The following is a 20,479-nucleotide window of genomic DNA, read 5'->3' on the forward strand; positions in this document are numbered from 1 at the left end:
GAGATATACTGAATATACTATTAGAGGAGATATACTGAATGTACTATTAGAGGAGATATACTGTGTATATACTATTAGAGGAGAGATATACTGTATATACTTTTAGAGGATATATACTATTAAAGGGTGAATCTGGTATATATCAGACTCAGAGATCAAATTTTTTCATTTAAAGAACAAACAATGTCTTCCTTAAAAAAAATGTAATTTTAAGAACGTTCGTTCGATTTTCTAATCGTTAGTGGGGTCAAATCGAAGTTCATTTTCAACCACAGTGACGGGAAAATTTGGAAATAGAAAACTTCTTGGTCAAAGGAATTTTCAGACAGTGTATGTGGTTTTCGTTCAGAAATTACATTTGTTTTAAAAACAGAATGTTAAAAACAAGTGAAAACTTCAAACATTCTTTCATTCAGCGAATGTACAAAGATTTTTCGTCTGAATATTTTCGTCTGAAAATTGATCCGTGTGGCCAGCATAAGGCTCGGTACACACCTATGCAGTTTGCTTTTGATCTGTTTCTGCAGTGCTTTTTGCTGTGCATTTTGATTTTTGCGCACGTGATTTTGCTGCAATTTGCGTTTTGCATTTTTTTTTGCCAATTTGTTGTTGGGCAGATTAAAGAACACAAATTGCTGCAAAAACGCATTACATGCTTTTCTGCAGATTATCCAAGTATATTGAACCAAAAAAGTGCCGTTTTGCATTAAAAAAAAGTCCCTGACCCTTTCCAAATACGCAGCGGCTGAAAAAAAGCAAAGATGTGAACGTGTCCCATAGGAAACCATGTAAATGAACTGTAGTGTGTTTCTGCAAAAAGCACCAAAAAAACACAAAGATGTGAACCAGGTGTAAGATGTTTAGTAACATAATGGGGTTAAAAAAAAAATAGCCCTTTATAGTACAAAAAAGCAGATAATCACTACTGTAAGGGGTTCATTTTTTTTTACTGTAGAACTGTATAGTAATATTTACAGTAGCGGTTATTTGCTCTTTTTGTACTTTAAAAGGGCTCATTTTAGTTTTTTTAAACCCCATTATGTTACTGGCCGATTAATCGATTATGAAAATAGTAATCGATTAATTTCATAATCGATTAGTTGTCGATTAATCGATTAGTTGTTTCAGCCCTACACAGGAGGAGAGAGGGAAAGAGCGGAGCGCTGCAGTCGCAACTTAAAATTTCCCGGTAGACCAGTCTGGCCCTGGCTGGGGTCGCTGGGCAGGTGGAGCCCCCCAGGCAAGTGGGGCCCCCAGGCAACTGCCCAGCGTGCCCGTGCGAAAAGACGGCCCTGCCTTGAAGCACTACTCTCTCCGCTCGCACCATTGATGGGGCATAATTGTTTGCACGTACAACAAAAAATGGGGCACTGTTCTTTCCACTGACACCAACTATTTCTCCTCCTAATGGCAAAGATTGAGCATTGTTTACACCGACTGGGCACAGGCCGGCCCCCCTAAAGTCTGACGCACAGTAAATCTGCCTTTTCTTTAGAAAGTTTGGAGACACCGCCTTCTCCATTAATATTTGGTGGAGATGCAATGTTTCTGTTCATTGTGATGGATTGAAGGGAATTATGTGGGCAGAGAAAAGTGCAGAAACTTCTCTAGTCATTCAAACCATACAAACATTTTGCTTTTAAAGTAAACCTGGCACAAAATTCTCTTTGTCTGTGAAGGCCATGAACCCTAGAACACGGTCTTCATTATTTGGAATAAAACGTGCGTTAGGAGCCCTCCCACACCCTGGTGGGCCCGATGCAATTTGGGTTCCACTATACTAGGCGCCATTTTGCCTTCAAAGACCTGTGGGATTCTGCGGGGAGAATACTCCTAGGACAGTGATGGCGAACCTTGGCACCCAAAATGTTTTTTTAATTACATTTCCCATGATGCTCATGCACTCTGCAGTGTAGTTGAGCATCATGGGAAATGTAGTTCCAAAACATCTGGTGTGCCAAGGTTTGCCATCGCTGCCCTAGGACGTCATGTTGGTTTTATATTTTTCTTTTTGTAAATGGGATGTCTACAATCAGGAAACGCGGTCTACCTGCTGAGTAGCCCATTTTGATCTTGGCTTCCAAATTTTGAACTTGGAAGCTCCCTTAGATGAATATCTTTTGGCAGCCAATACCTTTATTTTCTATTGCTCTCTGAGTCTGCCGACATGCAAAGCAAGTGTTCCTGGGTTTCGAGTTCTGCCCCCCTAAAGAAGAAGACTTCACAGAATCCTTGCACTTATCAGTGTTTATAGTCTTTTATATGACAGTATTCTTGTCCTTTTTCTAAAAAAGAATCTGTCACTTGACAGGTTCTCTTGGTAGGCTACCTCCCACCCACTGATAGTCACTTTGGCTGCACTTCTCCACTGCTGTGTTCACCAGTGGGGGACCACACCTGTGTAAGCTCTATGTCGGTGAGTGTCTGAGCTTACACAGGGTCAACAAACATCTCCCCTCCCCCATGTAACTTTGTTTGGGCCTGACCATTGGAGGCATACTGGAAGAGAGGGGAGAAGGTCCCCATATACCTAAAAATACTAGTACTTGGTATTTCTGAAGGCGCCAACAGATGAACAGATTAAGGATCCTGGGATGTGCTGGGAAATGCTGGGATGAGGGGGGGGGTGTCTTATGTAAACCCATCATTTTTCACAAAAATGACAGGTGGTTCCCTTTTAATTCTGTAGATATCCACCAACAAAAGAACTGAAATTTTGATCCAGAAAGAAATAACGGTAAAGCATGGAGAGAGCCTAGTGACATTAACAGGTGTCTCCTCTTGCGGTGCAGGTGCCTGTATAGGAATGCGGCAATGATCTCCCACCCTTCTGGAGACCCTCCACTTGTCTCTGTCATCAGAAGGTGCAGCCTCTTGTGTCAGGCTCCAGGGAAGCGGTGAAAGTGAAGCTCTTTATCTAAACAAGTCTGTATCTTGCCACAGCACAGGACGTGCCTCCGAGGCTGAGACTCGCAGAGAGCCAGGCCGGCTGGCTGGCAGGTGTGGTAACCGCCGACAAGCCGGGACTTGCAGGCCAAGACTTCACTCCCGGTTCCCACGAAACCCTTGTCAGGAGTATCGCAGAAACTCGCAGAACAAAGGCTCAGAAATCCTGTTTGAATTTGTTGATAAAGATCTGTAGCAGTGCCAAGCTCCGATCCTCTAACTGGGGAATGAGGCTGGCCAAAATGCTTCTGCAACAATTTGTCAAATGAAACATTGTCATTATTACAAGTCCGATTTAATTTATTCTTTTTATTTAATAATTAGCAGCGTGTTAAAGAATATCTGTAGCTAAAAAAATTTACTTTTAAGTTTTAGATAGGATTAGAACCCCTGAATAAAGTGCACTCCCATGTCCTACAACAGAAGTAGGGCCAAAAGAGCTTTGGCCCTACTTCTCCTTTAAAAGAGAAATATGGGGTTTGGTTATTTTTCCAGATTCATACTCAGAGGTGGATGCAGCGATGGTCCGAAGTTGCATCTGTCCTCCGCCGGTTCTAACACTGAGAACCGAGCGATCAAACACCGTTGATCGCTCGGTTCTCAGAGCTTCCTGAGAAGAGAGCCGGTGACTGTCGGTCACAGGAGTGCAGAACGAACTGCACTTCTCCTGTGGTCCACAGGAGGTGTACAGCCAAATGAGCTTTCCTTGTACTTCTCCTTTAAAGGGGGTTTTTCACCTTAATACAGTCTGTGCCCCCCAGGGCCCCCCTTTTACTCCCCCTAGTGCCCCCCTTTTATGCCCCCCAGAGCCCCCCTTTTACTTACCTGAACCCAATCGTTCCAGCAACGGCAACGAGCCCAGCAGCTCCAGCCGCTGTGTCGAGTCCTCATTGGATAGATTGATGGCATCACAGCCATTTGCTCCCAATGCTGCCGATCAAATCCAGTGACACAGGAGCTGAGGGGCGGGGCTGAGTCCTGCTGTCTGTGTCAATGGACGCAGCGTGGGCGCCCCCCTTGGAATGCGGGTCTCCATGGGGGCACTCGATGCAGGGAGGAGCCAAAAGCACCGCTAGGGGATCCCAGAAGAAGAGGATCGGGGCCAATCTGTGCAAAACCCTTGCACAAAGGAGGTAAATATAACATGTTTGTTTTTTTTTTTTAAAAAAACTTTACAACCCCTTTAAATACTTCTGCTCCGGAAAAAATTTCACCCCCTTCATGACCAGGCCATTTTTTGCTATTCAGCACTGCGCTACTTTAACTAGTAATTGCACAGTCATACAGCACTGTACCCAAATTCAGTTTTATATATTTTTTTCACACAAGTGGAGCTTTCTTTTGGTGGTATTTGATCACCACTGGGTTTTTTTTTAATTTTTGGGGTATAAAAGAAAAAAAAAAAACTATATTTTTTACTTTCTGCTATAAAATATATCCAATTAAAAAAAATTCAAAAATTGTATTCTGCTACATATTTTTGAGAAAAAAAATCCCAGTAAGTGTATATGGATTGGTTTGCATGAAACTTATAGCTCCTACAAACTATGGTATACAGTGGAGAAAATAATGATTTGATCCCCTTCTGATTTTGTAGGTTTGCCCACTTACAAAGAAATGAAGGGTCTATAATTTTTATCATAGGTGTATTTTATATGATAGAGACAGAATATCAACCAAAAATCCAGAAGAAAACACACATGATACAAATGTTATAAATGGAGTTGCAGTTCAGTGAGTAAAATAAGTATTTGATCCCCTACCAACCAACAATAATTGTGGCTCCCACAGACTGGCTACAGTAGGTGCTCATGTGGTGTGATTTTACCCAGCAGGTCCCAGCCAATGAGGGGTGGGGTGTTGGGGGCGCACATGCGTGTGGCCAAATTTAGTAGTAGGCAGCAACGTACAGTTATGACTCTTTGCCTTCAGCGCCCGCAGTACATTACAGATGGGCGGTCTCTAAGTGGTTAATATTGTTGTTTCTTACTTAAAGAGGAACTGCAGTCTGCTCACATAATTTGTAATAAAAAACAACTTTGCCATTCTGAAGCTTCCCTCCAACCACTTTGCATATTATTTTATATATACTGTGATTCTGTATTTGCCAAATATGCTGCAGAAATCTCCCTCCACTGAGTGTGATTTTTTTTTACTAATGAATAAGCAGTGTTGTCACCCTTTTAAAGCAAGTGGGCTATCGATGGGTTTATTGGAAGTATCAGCAGCCTGTGATTGGACAGGAAAGGGGCAGCAGGAGACTGATGAGTCCTCCTTCTGCTCCTCCCTGTAGCAAGTTTCTTGAAAGCGTATGTGCTTACAGCTCACCTGATTGGCTCCTAGTGCTGTCCCCTCCCTCTCCGAGTCTGATCTCCTGTGCAAAGAGGCTGTTAGGAAGTCCATTTCAAAAAAGAATTGAAATCAAAAGAATAAAATGACTTTAATTAGAATGAAGTTGGTTGAATTAAAAATGTACAAAGTGATTGTAAAGGCTCGTGTTTTTTTTTTTTTTCCCTACAAAATAACAAACATGTCATACTTACCTCCTCGGTTGCAGTGGATTTGCACAGAGCAGCCCCCGATCCTCCTCTTCTCGGGTCCCTCTTCGGTGCTCCTGGCCCCTCCCGCCTGTTCAGTGCCCCCCCCCCACAGCAAAGCAGCTTTGATCAAGTTCACTGCCTTAGTAATGACCACGGCCGTTTCTCTGAGAGAAATCCTGAAAACATGACCTGTTGGGGCGCCCTGAGGACAGGAGTTGAGAGACACTGATTTCTGAGAATGACCGGGTAGTAGAGCGGACAATGAGGCCCTGTGCTCCAGGCAGGACTCTTCCACCTCCATTGTGTCCAAGACAATCGGGAGCCGTGTCACCCCCGAGGTTTGTGTACGATCTCCATGGTGCCCTGGCATCATTGGAATGACTTGGAGGGAAAGTACCCATCAATGCCGCTCTCTGATTAATACTGATTATTGTTCTGTGCGTTCCAGGAGTCGCCTCCAAAGAAGAACTTTTATAATAGAATTAAACTTATGCGATCTTTTCAGCACGATGGGATTCATACATCCCAAGCACCCTGTATATCCAGGAAGGGGGACACCACTGTTCACTATGGCAGCTCCCCGTATCACCTGCCTGCCTATTGGATTGTGACCGAGTCACGCTGTAAAGTCATCCCAATGCTCCCCTCCGCCTATAAGCTACATATAGCCCTTCTGCTCCCAGTGCTTGAAATACACTATATTACCAAAAGTATTGGGACGCCTGCCTTTACACACACATGAACTTTAATGGCATCCCAGTCTTAGTCCGTAGGGTTCAATATTGAGTTGGCCTCGCCCTTTGCAGGTATAACAGCTTCAACTCTTCTGGGAAGGCCGTCCACAAGGTTTAGGAGTGTGTCTATGGGAATGTTTGAACATTCTTCAAGAAGAGCATTTGTGAGGTCAGGCATGAATGTTGGGTGAGAAGGCCTGGCTCACAGTCTCCACTCTAATTCATCCCAAAGGTGTTTTATTGGGTTGAAATCAGGACTCTGTGCAGGCCAGTCAAGTTCCTCCACCCCAAACTCGCTCATCCATGTCTTTATGGATCTTTCTGTGCACTGGTCCAAATCATTTGGTGGAGGGGGGGATTATGGTGGGGGGTTGTTTTTCGGGGGTTGGGTTTGGCCCCTTAGTTCCAGTGAAGGGAACTCTTAAGGCGTCAGCATACCAAGACATTTTGGACAATTTAATGCTCCCAACTTTTGTGGGAACAGTTTGGGGACTGCCCCTTCCTGTTCCAACATGACTGCGCACCAGTGCACAAAGCAAGGTCCATAAAGACATGGATGAGGGAGTTTGGGGTGGAGCTGAGTGCCTGCCAACATCAGTGTCTGACCTCACAAATGCTCTTCTGGAAGAATGGTCAAACATTCCCATAGACACCCTCCTAAACCTTGTGGACGGCCTTCCCAGAAGAGCTGAAGCTGTTATAGCTGCAAAGGGCGGAGCCAACTCAATATTGAACCCTACGGACTAAGACTGGGATGCCATTGAAGTTCATGTGCGTGTAAAGACAGACGTCCCAATACTTTTGGCAATATAGTGTGTGTGTGTGTGTATATATATATATATATATATATATATATATATATATATATATATAATATAAAATTTCAGTTGCTTCCTGGTTTTAGTTATAGGCCAAAATGATGTCATACATCCCAGGAGTCTTCATGGGAGGAGGGGCTTTATCAGCTAAGCACCCTCCTGCCTGAGCTAAGGGCAGATGGATTCCAGGAAGTAAATGCTACATTAATTATCTTCCCTTACTCAAGATGGATACAGCTAGAAATGCTGGGGGGGGTTTAGAGTGACTTCACAACGTAAAGGACAGAGACATGGATGGATGTAGGCGTTTACTGTGAATATTAAAAAGTGAATAAAATAGCGTTTTCAGTTTGTGGTGCTCAGATACAAGTAAGGTCCGGGTCACTCTGGTGCGACATACGCTCCGACTTAGAGTGCACATGTCGCATTACATGTAAAAATCAATGACTCCCTATGAGAGCCGTCTTAACTTATCTGACTTGTCAAAAGCTGCCTTATATTTTTTGTTACACTACACAGTTTTTTTTTGGGTGAATGGGTATGTGTACTACGTACCCCATACTCACTGACTTAGGGGGGGTCAGGGTCTTGGGGGGGGGGGGGGGGGGCTTTTCTTAAAGGGGGCTTTCAGATTCCAAATAACCTCCACAGCCCAGGGTTGTGGGGGAGAAGACCCTTGTCCCCCTCAACATGGAGACAAGGTGCTTTGGGATGGGTGGGGCAGAGCTCGCTCGCCCCCTCCCTTTCCTGGCCTACCGGGCTGCATGCTCAGATAAGGGTCTGATATGGAATCCTGGGGGACCCCACACCATTAAAATAAAAAATATATATATTTTGTCGTGGGGTTTCCCTTTAAAATTCATACCAGACCTAAGGCCTGGTTCACACCTATGCATTTGTGTTTTCAGTTTGGCAGAAACGCACTACAGTCCATATAACATGGTTTCCTATGGATGTAGTTCACATTCTGTGCTTTTTATGGAAAGGGCCAGAGACTTTTTTTTTTTTTTTTTTGATTTTTGGTTCCATAGACTTCAATGGATCAAAAATGTGTATTGAAAAACGCAAATTGCACCCAGAATATGCAACCTGCATAGGTGTGAATCAGGCCTTGGGGGTCTGTAAATTTGGCATGGAAATCTATCCCAGACCCAAGTCGCACTCATCTCAAGTCAGGTCCTGTTCATTAAAGTCGCATGGAAGTTGGATCGATGCAGGACCGAAGTCGCAGGGCAAAATCGGATCGCAAGTCGCGCAACTTTTGTGTCGGAGCCAGCCTAAATTACGCTTTAATTACCGGTATCATTACCTTGTTACCTTTTACCTAACCATACCTGAGTGGAATAAACCCGTATGCACCTATTCATATACATTGTAGACAGGTGAGCTACGACTAAGGCTATTGCCGAAACGCGTCAGCTTTATTGTTTTATTGTCACTCTGATGTACCAATAAATGACACTTCAAGGATTACAGTTTTGCCGGCTCTTCTTATTACTGTTAGACAGGTGAGATGTCGGGAAGTATCTGCACTGATAATTGTTATGATTTCCTTCTTTGTAATGACGATCTTTGACTCGCTGCCATTATCTCATTTTATATTTCTCTCTCCTCGATCTCTTGTAGCGCTCTGCTGATCGCTGCCATCTTTGACCGTGATGTGAGCTGCAGAAGAGCCGCCTCGGTAAGTCGTTCTCATCACACTCTTGGTTTTATTCGAATGAAATCTAACAAGATCTCATCCACATTGTGTACAAATCCTTATCTGTGTTTTTAAAGCCGGAACTTCACCCAAACAGGGCAGTTCTGCTTTTCTGCCTCCTCCCCCTCCTCTGCAACTTTTGGCACATTCAATTTTTTGCAGGTACATAGTTATGACACGTACCCGATCCCACTTCCACTCCGATCGTCTAGGCCAGGGGTCTTCAGTCTCAGTTTACTGTCCCTCAGACTTTAGGAGGGCTGAGCTACGGTCAATGGGAGTAGAAAATGCCTCGGGCTTGGTGGTCAGTGGAAATAAAAAAAAAAAAATGACATATCACTTATAGTCAGAAGGAGGAGTAGTGCTCTATCATTGATAGCTGCAGGCAACATCCTGTACCGTTTTTTTTTTAAAGCCGGTGGTCGGCTGTCTTGTAAAAGCAATCCAAGTGGCTAACTAGCTGCTAGATTGCTTTTACAAGCAGCAAGAGGGGATGTCCCTCCCACCGACTTCCGTGGCTTTCTCGGGCTGTCCTGCCCCAACGGGAGTCTCAATCGACCAGCCAGAGCTTCCAGAAAAGACCGTATCGGATCGGCTCCAATTTCCTCTAATATATAGGAAACCTCAAGCGATGAGCGTACATCACTTCCAGTTTCCCCAGATGTAAACTGCACCATTTTTAAATCTAAAAAGCATTTGATCACACCGATCTTGGTGTGATCAAATGCTTTTAAAGTGTTACTAAACCCAGGAGCCTGCAGTCACTATATCTGGTCTCCCCAGGAGCCTGCATTCACCCTATTTTCTCTCCCCAGGACCCTGCATTCACTATATCTGCTCTCCCCAGGAGCCTGCATTCACTATATCTGCTCTCCCCAGGAGCCTGCATTCACTATAATTGGTCTCCCCAGGAGCCTGCAGTCACTATATCTCGTCTCCCCAGGAGCCTGCATTCACTATATCTGCTCTCCCCAGGAGCCTGCATTCACTATATCTGCTCTCCCCAGGAGCCTGCATTCACTATATCTGCTCTCCCCAGGAGCCTGCATTCACTATATCTGATCTCCCCAGGAGCCTGCATTCACTATAATTGGTCTCCCCAGGAGCCTGCAGTCACTATATCTGCTCTCCCCAGGAGCCTGCATTCACTATATCTGCTCTCCCCAGGAGCCTGCAGTCACTATATCTGGTCTCCCCAGGAGCCTGCATTCACTATATCTGCTCTCCCCAGGAGCCTGCATTCACTATATCTGGTCTCCTCAGGAGCCTGCAGTCACTATAATTGGTCTCCCCAGGAGCCTGCAGTCACTATATCTGGTCTCCCAAGGAGCCTGCAGTCACTATATCTGGTCTCCCCAGGAGCCTGCAGTCACTATATCTGGTCTCCCCAGGAGCCTGCAGTCACTATAATTGGTCTCCCCAGGAGCCTGCAGTCACTATATCTGGTCTCCCCAGGAGCCTGCAGTCACTATATCTGGTCTCCCCAGGAGCCTGCAGTCACTATATCTGGTCTCCCCAGGAGCCTGCAGTCACTATATCTGGTCTCCCCAGGAGCCTGCAGTCACTATATCTGCTCTCCCCAGGAGCCTGCAGTCACTATATCTGATCTCCCCAGGACTCTGCATTCACTACATCTGCTCTCCCCAGGAGCCTGCATTCACTATATCTGGTCTCACCAGGAGCCTGCATTCACTATATCTGGTCTCACCAGGAGCCTGCATTCACTATAATTGGTCTCCCCAGGAGCCTGCAGTCACTATATCTGGTCTCCCCAGGAGCCTGCAGTCACTATATCTGCTCTCCCCAGGACTCTGCATTCACTACATCTGCTCTCCCCAGGAGCCTGCATTCACTATATCTGGTCTCACCAGGAGCCTGCATTCACTATATCTGGTCTCACCAGGAGCCTGCATTCACTATATCTGGTCTCCCCAGGAGCCTGCATTCACTATATCTGGTCTCCCCAGGAGTCTACAGTCACTATATCTGATTTCCCACAGTACACAGAACATGGAAATGAAATTATTTTAGTAAATATAAGCTGCTAAATACCTTTTCTCATCAGCAGTATATAGCAGTCATGTAACTTCTATCAGTGTCTGGTTAAACCTTGTAGGAGGAGTTTTCATTCTCCCCTGATTCTCTGTCTGGACAGTGCTGATTGGCCCTGTGCTGATCACATGCACCCTCCATAGAAAAAAAAACTCTCTAGCAATACACACCAAACTGAGCATGTGCAGCCTGACTCCTAATGCTCTTTGCTATCGAGAGATGAGTTGGAGTCAGTTAAAGAGGAGGAGTATCAGAGAAGACAGGATCAAACAGCTTTTATACACAATGCGGAGGATTAACCCCTTAGTGAGTATAGTGAGTATAACAAGCATGCTTTACTGCATATACAGACTGAGTTTACTGTTGTGGGTTTAGTAACACTTTAAGGGCAGAGGAGGGATCTGGGGTCTATTGGACCCCAGAGCTCTCTATAGAGAGTACCTGTCACTGCCTATTGCTATCACAGAGGATATTTATATTCCCTGTGATAACAATAAAAGTGTCAAAAAGAAAAAAATTCTAAAGTCTCTGTTATTTTTAACAAAAAAAAGCGTGTTATACTTACCTGCTCTTTGTAGTGGTTTTGTACAGAGCAACCCGGATCCTCCTCTCCTCAGGTCCCTCGCTGGCGCCAGGTCCTGGCCCCTCCCTCCTGCCGAGTGCCCCCATAGCAAGCAGCTTGCTATTGGGGCACCCGAGGCGAGACGCCAGTCCCGGTGTCCATTCAGACAAGGTGCCGTGGTCCAGCTCTGCCCCCTCTCTCTCCTCATTGCCTCACTGACTTTGATTGACAGCAGCGGGAGCCAATGGCGTTACGCTGTTGTCTCAGCCAATGAGGAGGGTAGTCCCGGACAGCTGAGTCTCTCCTGCAACATCTCTGGATGGAGATGGACCTCAGGTAAGTATTAGGGGGGGCTGCTGCACACAGAAGGCTTTTTATCTTAATGCATAAGAATGCATTATAATCACTTTAACCACTTGCCGCCCAAGGTCAGTCATATGACGTCCTGGGGTTTGAGTTGGGACATCTGATGGGTGCAGCTACAAGCATCATCCAGATATCATTCTTTTCTGCCGGCGATTCTGTGCACTGTAAAAACAACCACGGCGGCTGTCCAGCCCTCCGGAGAAGGAATCCCCCGGTGCGGTAAGTTTGCCATAGAGATTTCCGGCGACAAGCGCGTTCCTGTGCGATTCGTGTTGTGAACCGTCCCTAGACGCAGAAGTTTGGCTCCTCATTGGTTGCCAATGACAGCTATCCATTCTTTCTCTGTGTCAGTTGCCCTTGAAAAAATCTTGTTGGTTGAGGTCTGTGTTGTAGATCAGCATTGCTGCGTTTAGCCCGATAATGACTACCTGCTGTAATGGTAGCTCTGGGCTAACATTACTGGCTGTTCCTTTCCTGCGGCTTTCCCCGACTGTCCTGGAAGTTACGTTCATTGCTGCTAATGAGATGTCATTTTCAAACCCTGCAGCTGTGCTTCCAGCGCTGCCAGACCTGCCGATCTATAACCTGATTTATTATATGACAAGAGGGACAACAGTGTACGTGTTCCAGGCTTTAGCTGCACAACACTGAATACCTGCTTATTATTCGGTCTCTGTGCTCCAGCCAGCGGGTAGGACCCTTAACCTGCACAAAGCAAGGTCCATAAAGACATGGAGGAGCAAGTTTGGGGTGAAGGAACTTGACTGACCTGCACAGAGTCCTGACCTCAACCTGATAGAACACCTTTGGGATGAATTAGAGCAGAGACTGAGAGCCAGCCCTTCTCGTCCAACATCAGTGTCTGACCTCACAAATGCTCTTCTGGAAGAATGGAAAAAAACATCCCCATAGACACCCTCCTAAACCTTGTGGACGGCCTTCCCAGAAGAGTTGAAGCTGTTATAGCTGCAAAGGGCGGAGCCAACTCAATATTGAACCCTACGGACTAAGACTGGGATGTCATTAAAGTTCATGTGTGTGTAAAGGCAGGTGTCCCAATACTTTTGGTAATAAAGTGTAATTATGTATATATATTTTAGTCAATAGGTGGGTTACCTTCTTTTCTTGATCCCCTGATTAATCTGAGCATAGTCACAGTGGACTCCCAATCCTCCACCAAAAATAGATAATAAAAATATTATATATATATATATATATATATATATATATATATATATATATATATATATATATATATATATATATATATATATATATAATAAAAACGATAGGACAGATGCTTGATGCAATATTTCTTTACTTGAAGTATCCAAAATACATGAAAAGTGCAAACGTGCAAGCAACAGCTTGCACTTTTCATGTATTTTGGATACTTCAAGTAAAGAAATATTGCATCAAGCATCTGTCCTATCGTTTTTATTATATATATATATATATATATATATATATATATATATATATATATATATATCCAGGGCTTTTTTTCTCAAACAATAGGTGCTGGAACTTAACCACGGCCCCACAAACCCCCCCCCCTACACACACCTTCCAAATCACATCAAATAGTGGGTTTGTTCAGTCAAATTTCACGAAAACAGTAGGAGGGTCTTAAAGGGGCATCAAATACCAGGAATGCATTACATACAGAGGACAGAGCTGTCACTTGTAAACATAGAAACCCGACTTCTGTGTTTACAAGTGATTGTGGTGAGCCAAAGGGTCTGAGCCAGAGGTGGTGGAACTGAGTTCCACCAAGTTCCCCCTGAAAAAAGCCCTGTATATATCTATATATATATCTGTGTGTGCTTTATACAGGATTTATTTAGTGTCAACAGTTTGCGCAGCGCTTTACAACATGAGGGCAGACAGTACAGTCAGGGCTGGTGGAAGGATTTTTGACACCCTAGGCGAAACCTAATTTTGCCGCACCCTCCCTGGCTTCACCCCTTTTTCCCTGCCCATGTAAACCCCAACTTTTTAATGAAGCGCCTATCAAATGCAGCCTCACCAGCGCCCATCAAATGCAGCTTCACCAGCGCCCATCAAATGCAGCCTCACCACCACCCATCAAATGCAGCCTCACCAGCGCCCATCAAATACAGCCTCACCAGCGCCCATCAAATGCAGCCTCACCAGCGCCCATCAAATGCAGCCTCACCAGCGCCCATCAAATGCAGCCTCACCAGCGCCTATCAAATGCAGCCTCACCAGCGCCCATCAAATGCAGCCTTACCAGCTCCCATCAAATGCAGCCTTACCAGCGCCCATCAAATGCAGCCTCACCAGCGCCTATCAAATGCAGCCTCACCAGCGCCCATCAAATGCAGCCTTACCAGCTCCCATCAAATGCAGCCTTACCAGCGCCCATCAAATGCAGCCTTACCAGCGCCCATCAAATGCAGCCTCACCAGCGCCCATCAAATGCAGCTTCACCAGCGCCCATCAAATGCAGCCTTTACCAGCGCCCATCAAATGCAGCCTTTACCAGCGCCCATCAAATGCAGCCTCACCAGCGCTCATCAAATGCAGCCTTTACCAGTGCCCATCAAATGCAGCTTTACCAGCGCCCATCAAATGCAGCCTTTACCAGCGCCCATCAAATGCAGCCTCACCAGCGCCCATCAAATGCAGCTTTACCAGCGCCCATCAAATGCAGCCTCACCAGCGCCCATCAAATGCAGCCTCACCAGCGCCCATCAAATGCAGCCTCACCAGCGCCCATCAAATGCAGCCTCACCAGCGCCCATCAAATGCAGCCTCACCAGCGCCCATCAAATGCAGCCTCCCCAGCGCCCATCAAATGCAGCCTCACCAGCACCCATCAAATGCAGCCTCACCAGCGCTCATCAAATGCAGCCTCACCAGCGCCCATCAAATGCAGCTTTACCAGCGCCCATCAAATGCAGCCTTTACCAGCGCCCATCAAATGCAGCTTTACCAGCGCCCATCAAATGCAGCCTCACCAGCGCCCATCAAATGCAGCCTCACTAGTGCCCATCAATAAATGTTTGCTTGCTTCCATTCATTCGAGAGTCGGGACACAGACACAGTCCTCCTGGCAGCCTCTGCGCCTCTGACACTATGTGAGGACGGATCGGTGGCTGCCTGCTGATGCTGAGACTTGGTTGCTTGCTGAAGAGAGTAGGAACACCAGTGGCTGGGAGCCCTAGGCATCAGGGAGCCGTAGGCGGCTGCCTAGTTTGCCTAGTGGTAGCTCCGACCCTGAGTACACTTACAATACAATTCATACTAGAGGAACATGCTCATTATACAGTGTATATATATATATATATGAGCATGGCCCTCAAATTCTCTCATTGAATTGTATTGTATATGTACTGTCTGCCCTCATGTTGTAAAGCGCTGTGAAAACTGTTGACGCTTTATAAATCCTGTATAATAATAAATAGAAATATATATATATCATACAAATGTAAACCCATTGGATACCTGTAAACAAGGACACCCTTGTGCTTAGACTCTGTAGGACAAATATTAAATATTCTAGTTGCTGTCGGCATTTTCATTTTGTGATTTATAACTTTTCAGCACATCTAATTACATTCCAGCTGCAGCTCATAAATGTCACAATGATAGACCTTTGTGCCCAGGGACAGTTGCACAGAAGCCGCACTTGCGTCCCTCGTATCGGGCGTCGTGTGTGCAGACGGGTGACATGTGATCGGCGCTCGGCGGGAGGAACGTGAGACTGCGGCTGGTCTCCTTCCCATGTGACTGCGGCAATGACAGTATGCCCCGCGGGGCCCGTTCCACACAAAGTGTACTTTTATTCCAGAATGTGAAGCCATGGGTCATTTCTACAGGGCTGTGTTTGTTTTGAATTCATGGCTTGGTGTTTGGTTATAAGCAGAGGTGTCTCATTTTGTCTTGTTTGTTCTCTCTGTTCTCCAGGCAGCCTTCCAGGAGAATGTGGGGAGACAGGTACGGTAACTTTTCTCAGCCATTCCTTTTAACTCCTTGTGACCGGGCAGCGTGGCATCGCAGTGGCATGAAGCATGGCCTGTTGTCACGTCACACATGGGCTCATGGTGCTACATGCAAAAGGATATGTCACCAGCACACCAGGGAACTCCGTCAAAGGGGGTTCATGACTTTTATTGACCATCACGGCAACATTTCGAAGCCCCTTCATCGGGACATGTGACGGGGTCCTGCGTGCCTCCGAAACGTCGCTGTTCTTTGCCGCGATTGTCAGTAAAAGTGTTGGACCCTTTTGATGGAGTTCCCTGGTGTGCTGGTGACATATCCTTTGCTTTGAGACAGTCTGGTGTTCAGCCACTTTGTCACTTCAGCCCCCGCTTACTCTACAGTAGAGCTGGGTGATTTTCTCCAAAAAAAAAAAAAAAAAAAAATATGCGATTTAAAAAAAAAAAAAAAAAATTCGATTCATGATTCGAATCGAGGTTTTTTTTTTTTTTTTATGGACACCGCGCCAGTCCTAAGGAGCTGCGGGCAGGAGTTTTTAGGAGAGGCTGCGGCTTCGGCCTAGTCCACGGCGTCCGGCCTCGCGGACTAGCTCGAAGCCGCGGCCTCGCCTAAAGACTCCTGCCCGCAGCTCCTCAGGACCGGCACGGTGTCAGCGCCGGTCCTGGTGAAAAAAAAAATCAATTTGCTGAAAATTTGAACCGATTTGACCTCTCAACTCAATTCAAGATTCGATTCGATTTTTTACCCAGCCTTACTCTACAGCTATTTACAGGAACATGTGCATTGGGAATATTGCTTTGGACATGCCGCTACATGGGCACCCTTGTTCTGTTACATGGGCACACTTGCTGTATTTACCACTGGAAACCTTCCATTCCATATACATGGACATCCATACGCTTAACACCTGTATCCTAGAGTGATTCACAATATACACATACATCCCCCTCCCGTGGACACAAATACATGAAATATGTTAAAAATTCAATACAAAATTTGATTTCATCCAATAAATAAGTTCAATAAAAACATGTTGTACATGCATGGACATTGATACTACCAATCACCATCCACTAGGGGGATGAGAAATGCAAAGTATGGTAGTTTTGTCAAGATTATGGATTTAGGTTGACGCATTTCGCTGAGATATCTGCTTCCTCAGGACCTCCTATCTCATATACAGATGAACGTTGGTGTAATTTCTAAGATCAAAAATACACATATAAGTTTCCTATCAATGTGTATAAATAACAAATAATATCAAAAATCGATATCTGAAATTTAAACCACTATCCCCAAGGAGGGAGAAAAGAGGAGGGAAAAAGGGGGGGGGGGATTGAATATGGTAAATAAGTCATATTAATTGCCGCCCTTTTTTCCCTCGTCTGGTTTGTATTTCAGATATCGATTTTTGATAATATTTGTTTATACACGTTGATATGAAATTCATATGTGTGTTATGCATGCATTGACACCACCAATTACCATCCACTAGGGGGATGAGAAATGCATAGCATGGTAGTCTTGCCGAGATTAGGAATTTAGGTTGACACGTTTCGCTGAAACATCAGCTTCTTCAGGACCTCCTATCTCGTATACAGATGAACCTTGGTGTAAGTTCTAAGAACAAAAATACACATATTAATATCATATCAACGTGTATAAAAAACAAGTGTTATCAAGAATCGATATTTGAAATATAAACCACTATCCCCATAGAGGGAAGGGGAGAGGAAGGGAAAAAAGGGGGGGGGGCGATTATTGTGACCTATTTACCATATTCAATTCTTACCCTTCTCCTCCTCTCCTTCCCCCTCTTTTTCCTTTATCTGCCCTCCCTCCTTGGGGATAGTGGTTTACACTTTAAATATCGATCTTTTGATTTGTTATTTATACAAGTTGATATAAGGGTATTTTTGTTCTTACAGATGAACGTTAGTGTAATTTCTACCTGTATATCAGGTCCTGAGGAAGCAGATGTCTCCACGAAACGCGTCAACCTAAATTCCTAATATTGGCCAGACTACCATGCTAGGCATTTCTTGTCCCCCTAGTGGATGGTGACTGGTAGTATCAATGTCCATGCATGTATAACATATTTTTATTGAACTTTTTACTGGATGAAATAACATTTTGTATTGAATTTTAAACATATTATCTCATGCATTTGTGTCCACTGGAGGGGTTTTGAAAACCCCACAATGTGTTTGTATATTGTGAATTTAGTTCAGGGATGAGACCCTCCACTGGCACTATTATTTAACTGGAACCATCCCCCCACACACAAAATATTTATGGTGTATCCTGTAGTGCACTCTGTTGCCGGCTGTGCAGCCGTTTTATAAAGCGTATCTTCCTTTATCCTATGGACAAGGAATAATGCACTCCGGGGCTCTACAGTGTAAAAGGTTCAATCAAATCTATAACAGGCATGTCACACTGTTTTGTTTTTGTTGTTTTTGTTGGCGGCATGCAGCCCGCTCTCTCCTTCTATGCAGCCTTCTGGTTTTGGGATAAACAGAAATGGGCCCTCAGGCCCTTACATAATTTTGCAGCTATATACTTAAAGTAGAATTTCTGCCAAAACTTGCCTTAACAATATCCCCTCCCGCCAGCTATGGTGACAAACCTGTATAAAAAAAAATGTATATACTTACCTATGTTCAGACCACCGCAGTCCGGTCATATGATCCAACTCCCCTGTGTCAGCAGGCGGCTGCAGGGGCGAGGAGGGAGCTCCGATAATGGCTGGGACATGGCATCCTAGTGATGATTTCCCAGCTGTTGTCGAACGCTCTCTGCTCTCCCCAGCAGCCGCTGTCAGCCAACACAGGGGATTCACGAAAATCGTCCGGATTGGGCTGAACACAGGTAAGTATATACATTTTTTTTTTTTTTTTTTCACAGGTTAGTCAGCATAGGTAGCAGGAGGGGTGAGGGGACAGTTTTAGGTCTCATTTACACTTCGACTTTAACACGCATTAAAGCACCTACCCCTTCAACGTGCCTTTTTTATGTGTTTTTGATGCTTCTGTGATGCATTTTTGAAGCTTGGCCCTTAGTTAGTACTAATGAGCTGGTGATCTGCTGATCAGGAGTACTACTGTTCAACAAATAGAAAATCAACACACAGGGCATTTGCCAAGCTTCAAAAAAAAAAAAAAAAAGCATCACAGAAGCATCAAAAACACATAAAAAAGGCACGTTGAAGCAGTAGGTGCTTTAATGAGTGTTAAAGTCGAAGTGTAAACGAGACCTAAAACTGTCCCCTCACCCCTCCTGCTACCCATGCTGACTAACCTGTGTAAAAAATAAATAATGCAGGGGAGAGCAGAGAGCGTTCGACAACAGCTGGGAAATCATCACTAGGATGCCATGTCCCAGCCATTATCGGAGCTCCCTCCTCGCCCCTGCAGCTGCCTGCTGACACAGGGGAGTTGGATCATATGACCAGTCTGGGGTGCTCTGAACATAAGTAAGTATATACATTTTTATTTTTTTTTTTTATACAGGTTTGTCACCATAGCTGGCGGGAGGGGATATTTTTAAGGCAAGTTTTCGCAGAAATTCTACTTTAGGTATATAGCTGCAAAATTATGTAAGGGCCTGAGGGCCCATTTCTGTTTATCCCAAAACCAGAAGGCTGCATAGAAGGAGAGAGCGGGCTGCATGCCGCCAACAAAAAAAAAAAAAAAACAGTGTGACATGCCTGTTATAGATTTAATTGAACCTTTTACACTGTAGAGCCCCGGAGTGCATTATCCCTTGTCCATAGGCATTCTCATAAAGGAAAATACGCTTTATAAAAGGACTGCACAGCCAGCAACAGAGTGCACTACAGGATACACCATAAATATTTTGTGTGTGGGGGATGGTTCCATTTAAATAATAGTGCCAGTGGAGGGTCTCATCCCTGAACTAAATTCACAATATACACACATAGTGGGGTTTTCAAAACCCCTCCAGTGGACACAAATGCATGGAGATAATATGTTAAAAATTCAATACAAAATGTTATTTCATCCAGTAAAAAGTTCAATAAAAATATGTTATACATGCATGGACATTGATACTACCAGTCACCATCCACTAGGGGGACAAGAAATGCCTAGCATGGTAGTCTGGCCAATATTAGGAATTTAGGTTGACGCGTTTCGTGGAGACATCTGCTTCCTCAGGACCTGATATACAGGTAGAAATCACACTAACGTTCATCTGTACGACACAAACTACAGATATAGAGGGGAGGTTGGACAAGAGCAAGTTCATTCCCATTCTGTGGGACAAAAAAAAATAAAGAAAAGAAAATCCGTAAAAGGAAAAAAAAAAAGAAACTTTGCCCACATTAACCAGATTTCTGCTTCCATAAAAGCCTACCTGTTGGCACACAGGGGGTGGGGGGTATTTACGAAAACTCGAGAGTAAAAAATCTGGTGCAGCACTGCATTGAAACCAATCAGCTTCCAGTGTTTTTTGTCAAAGTTTAACTGAACATGCTGAAGTTAGAAGCTGACTGGTTACCATGCACAGATCTGCTCAACAGGGGGTCTTAATGAGTTGGGGATCCGCTGAGCAGGGGTACTAATGAGATCTCCAGCTCATTAGTACCCCTGCTCAGCGGATCCCCAACTCATTAAGACCCCCTGTTGAGCAGATCTGTGCATGGTAACCAGTCAGCTTCTAACTTCAGCATGTTCAGTTAAACTTTGACAAAAACACTGGAAGCTGATTGGTTTCTATGCAGTGCTGCACCAGATTTTTTACTCTCCAGTTTTCGTAAATACCCCCCT

The 20,479-nt window shown here is 44.8% G+C and overlaps 1 protein-coding gene across 3 annotated transcripts in view; it reads left to right on the forward strand.

Moving 5' to 3' along the window:
* TBCD (tubulin folding cofactor D) overlaps positions 1 to 20,479 on the forward strand; it is a 353,196-nt gene that overhangs the window by 202,866 nt on the left and 129,851 nt on the right. For all 3 annotated transcript variants that reach the window (XM_073606952.1, XM_073606954.1, XM_073606953.1), the window contains exons 16-17: positions 8,665 to 8,722; positions 15,654 to 15,683. In XM_073606952.1, the coding sequence (XP_073463053.1) occupies positions 8,665 to 8,722; positions 15,654 to 15,683 (88 nt within the window). The remainder of the gene's footprint in view (positions 1 to 8,664; positions 8,723 to 15,653; positions 15,684 to 20,479) is intronic.

The sequence above is a fragment of the Aquarana catesbeiana genome, linkage group LG12 (assembly GCF_042186555.1).
Source record: "Aquarana catesbeiana isolate 2022-GZ linkage group LG12, ASM4218655v1, whole genome shotgun sequence".
In the NCBI taxonomy this organism is placed as follows: domain Eukaryota; kingdom Metazoa; phylum Chordata; class Amphibia; order Anura; family Ranidae; genus Aquarana; species Aquarana catesbeiana.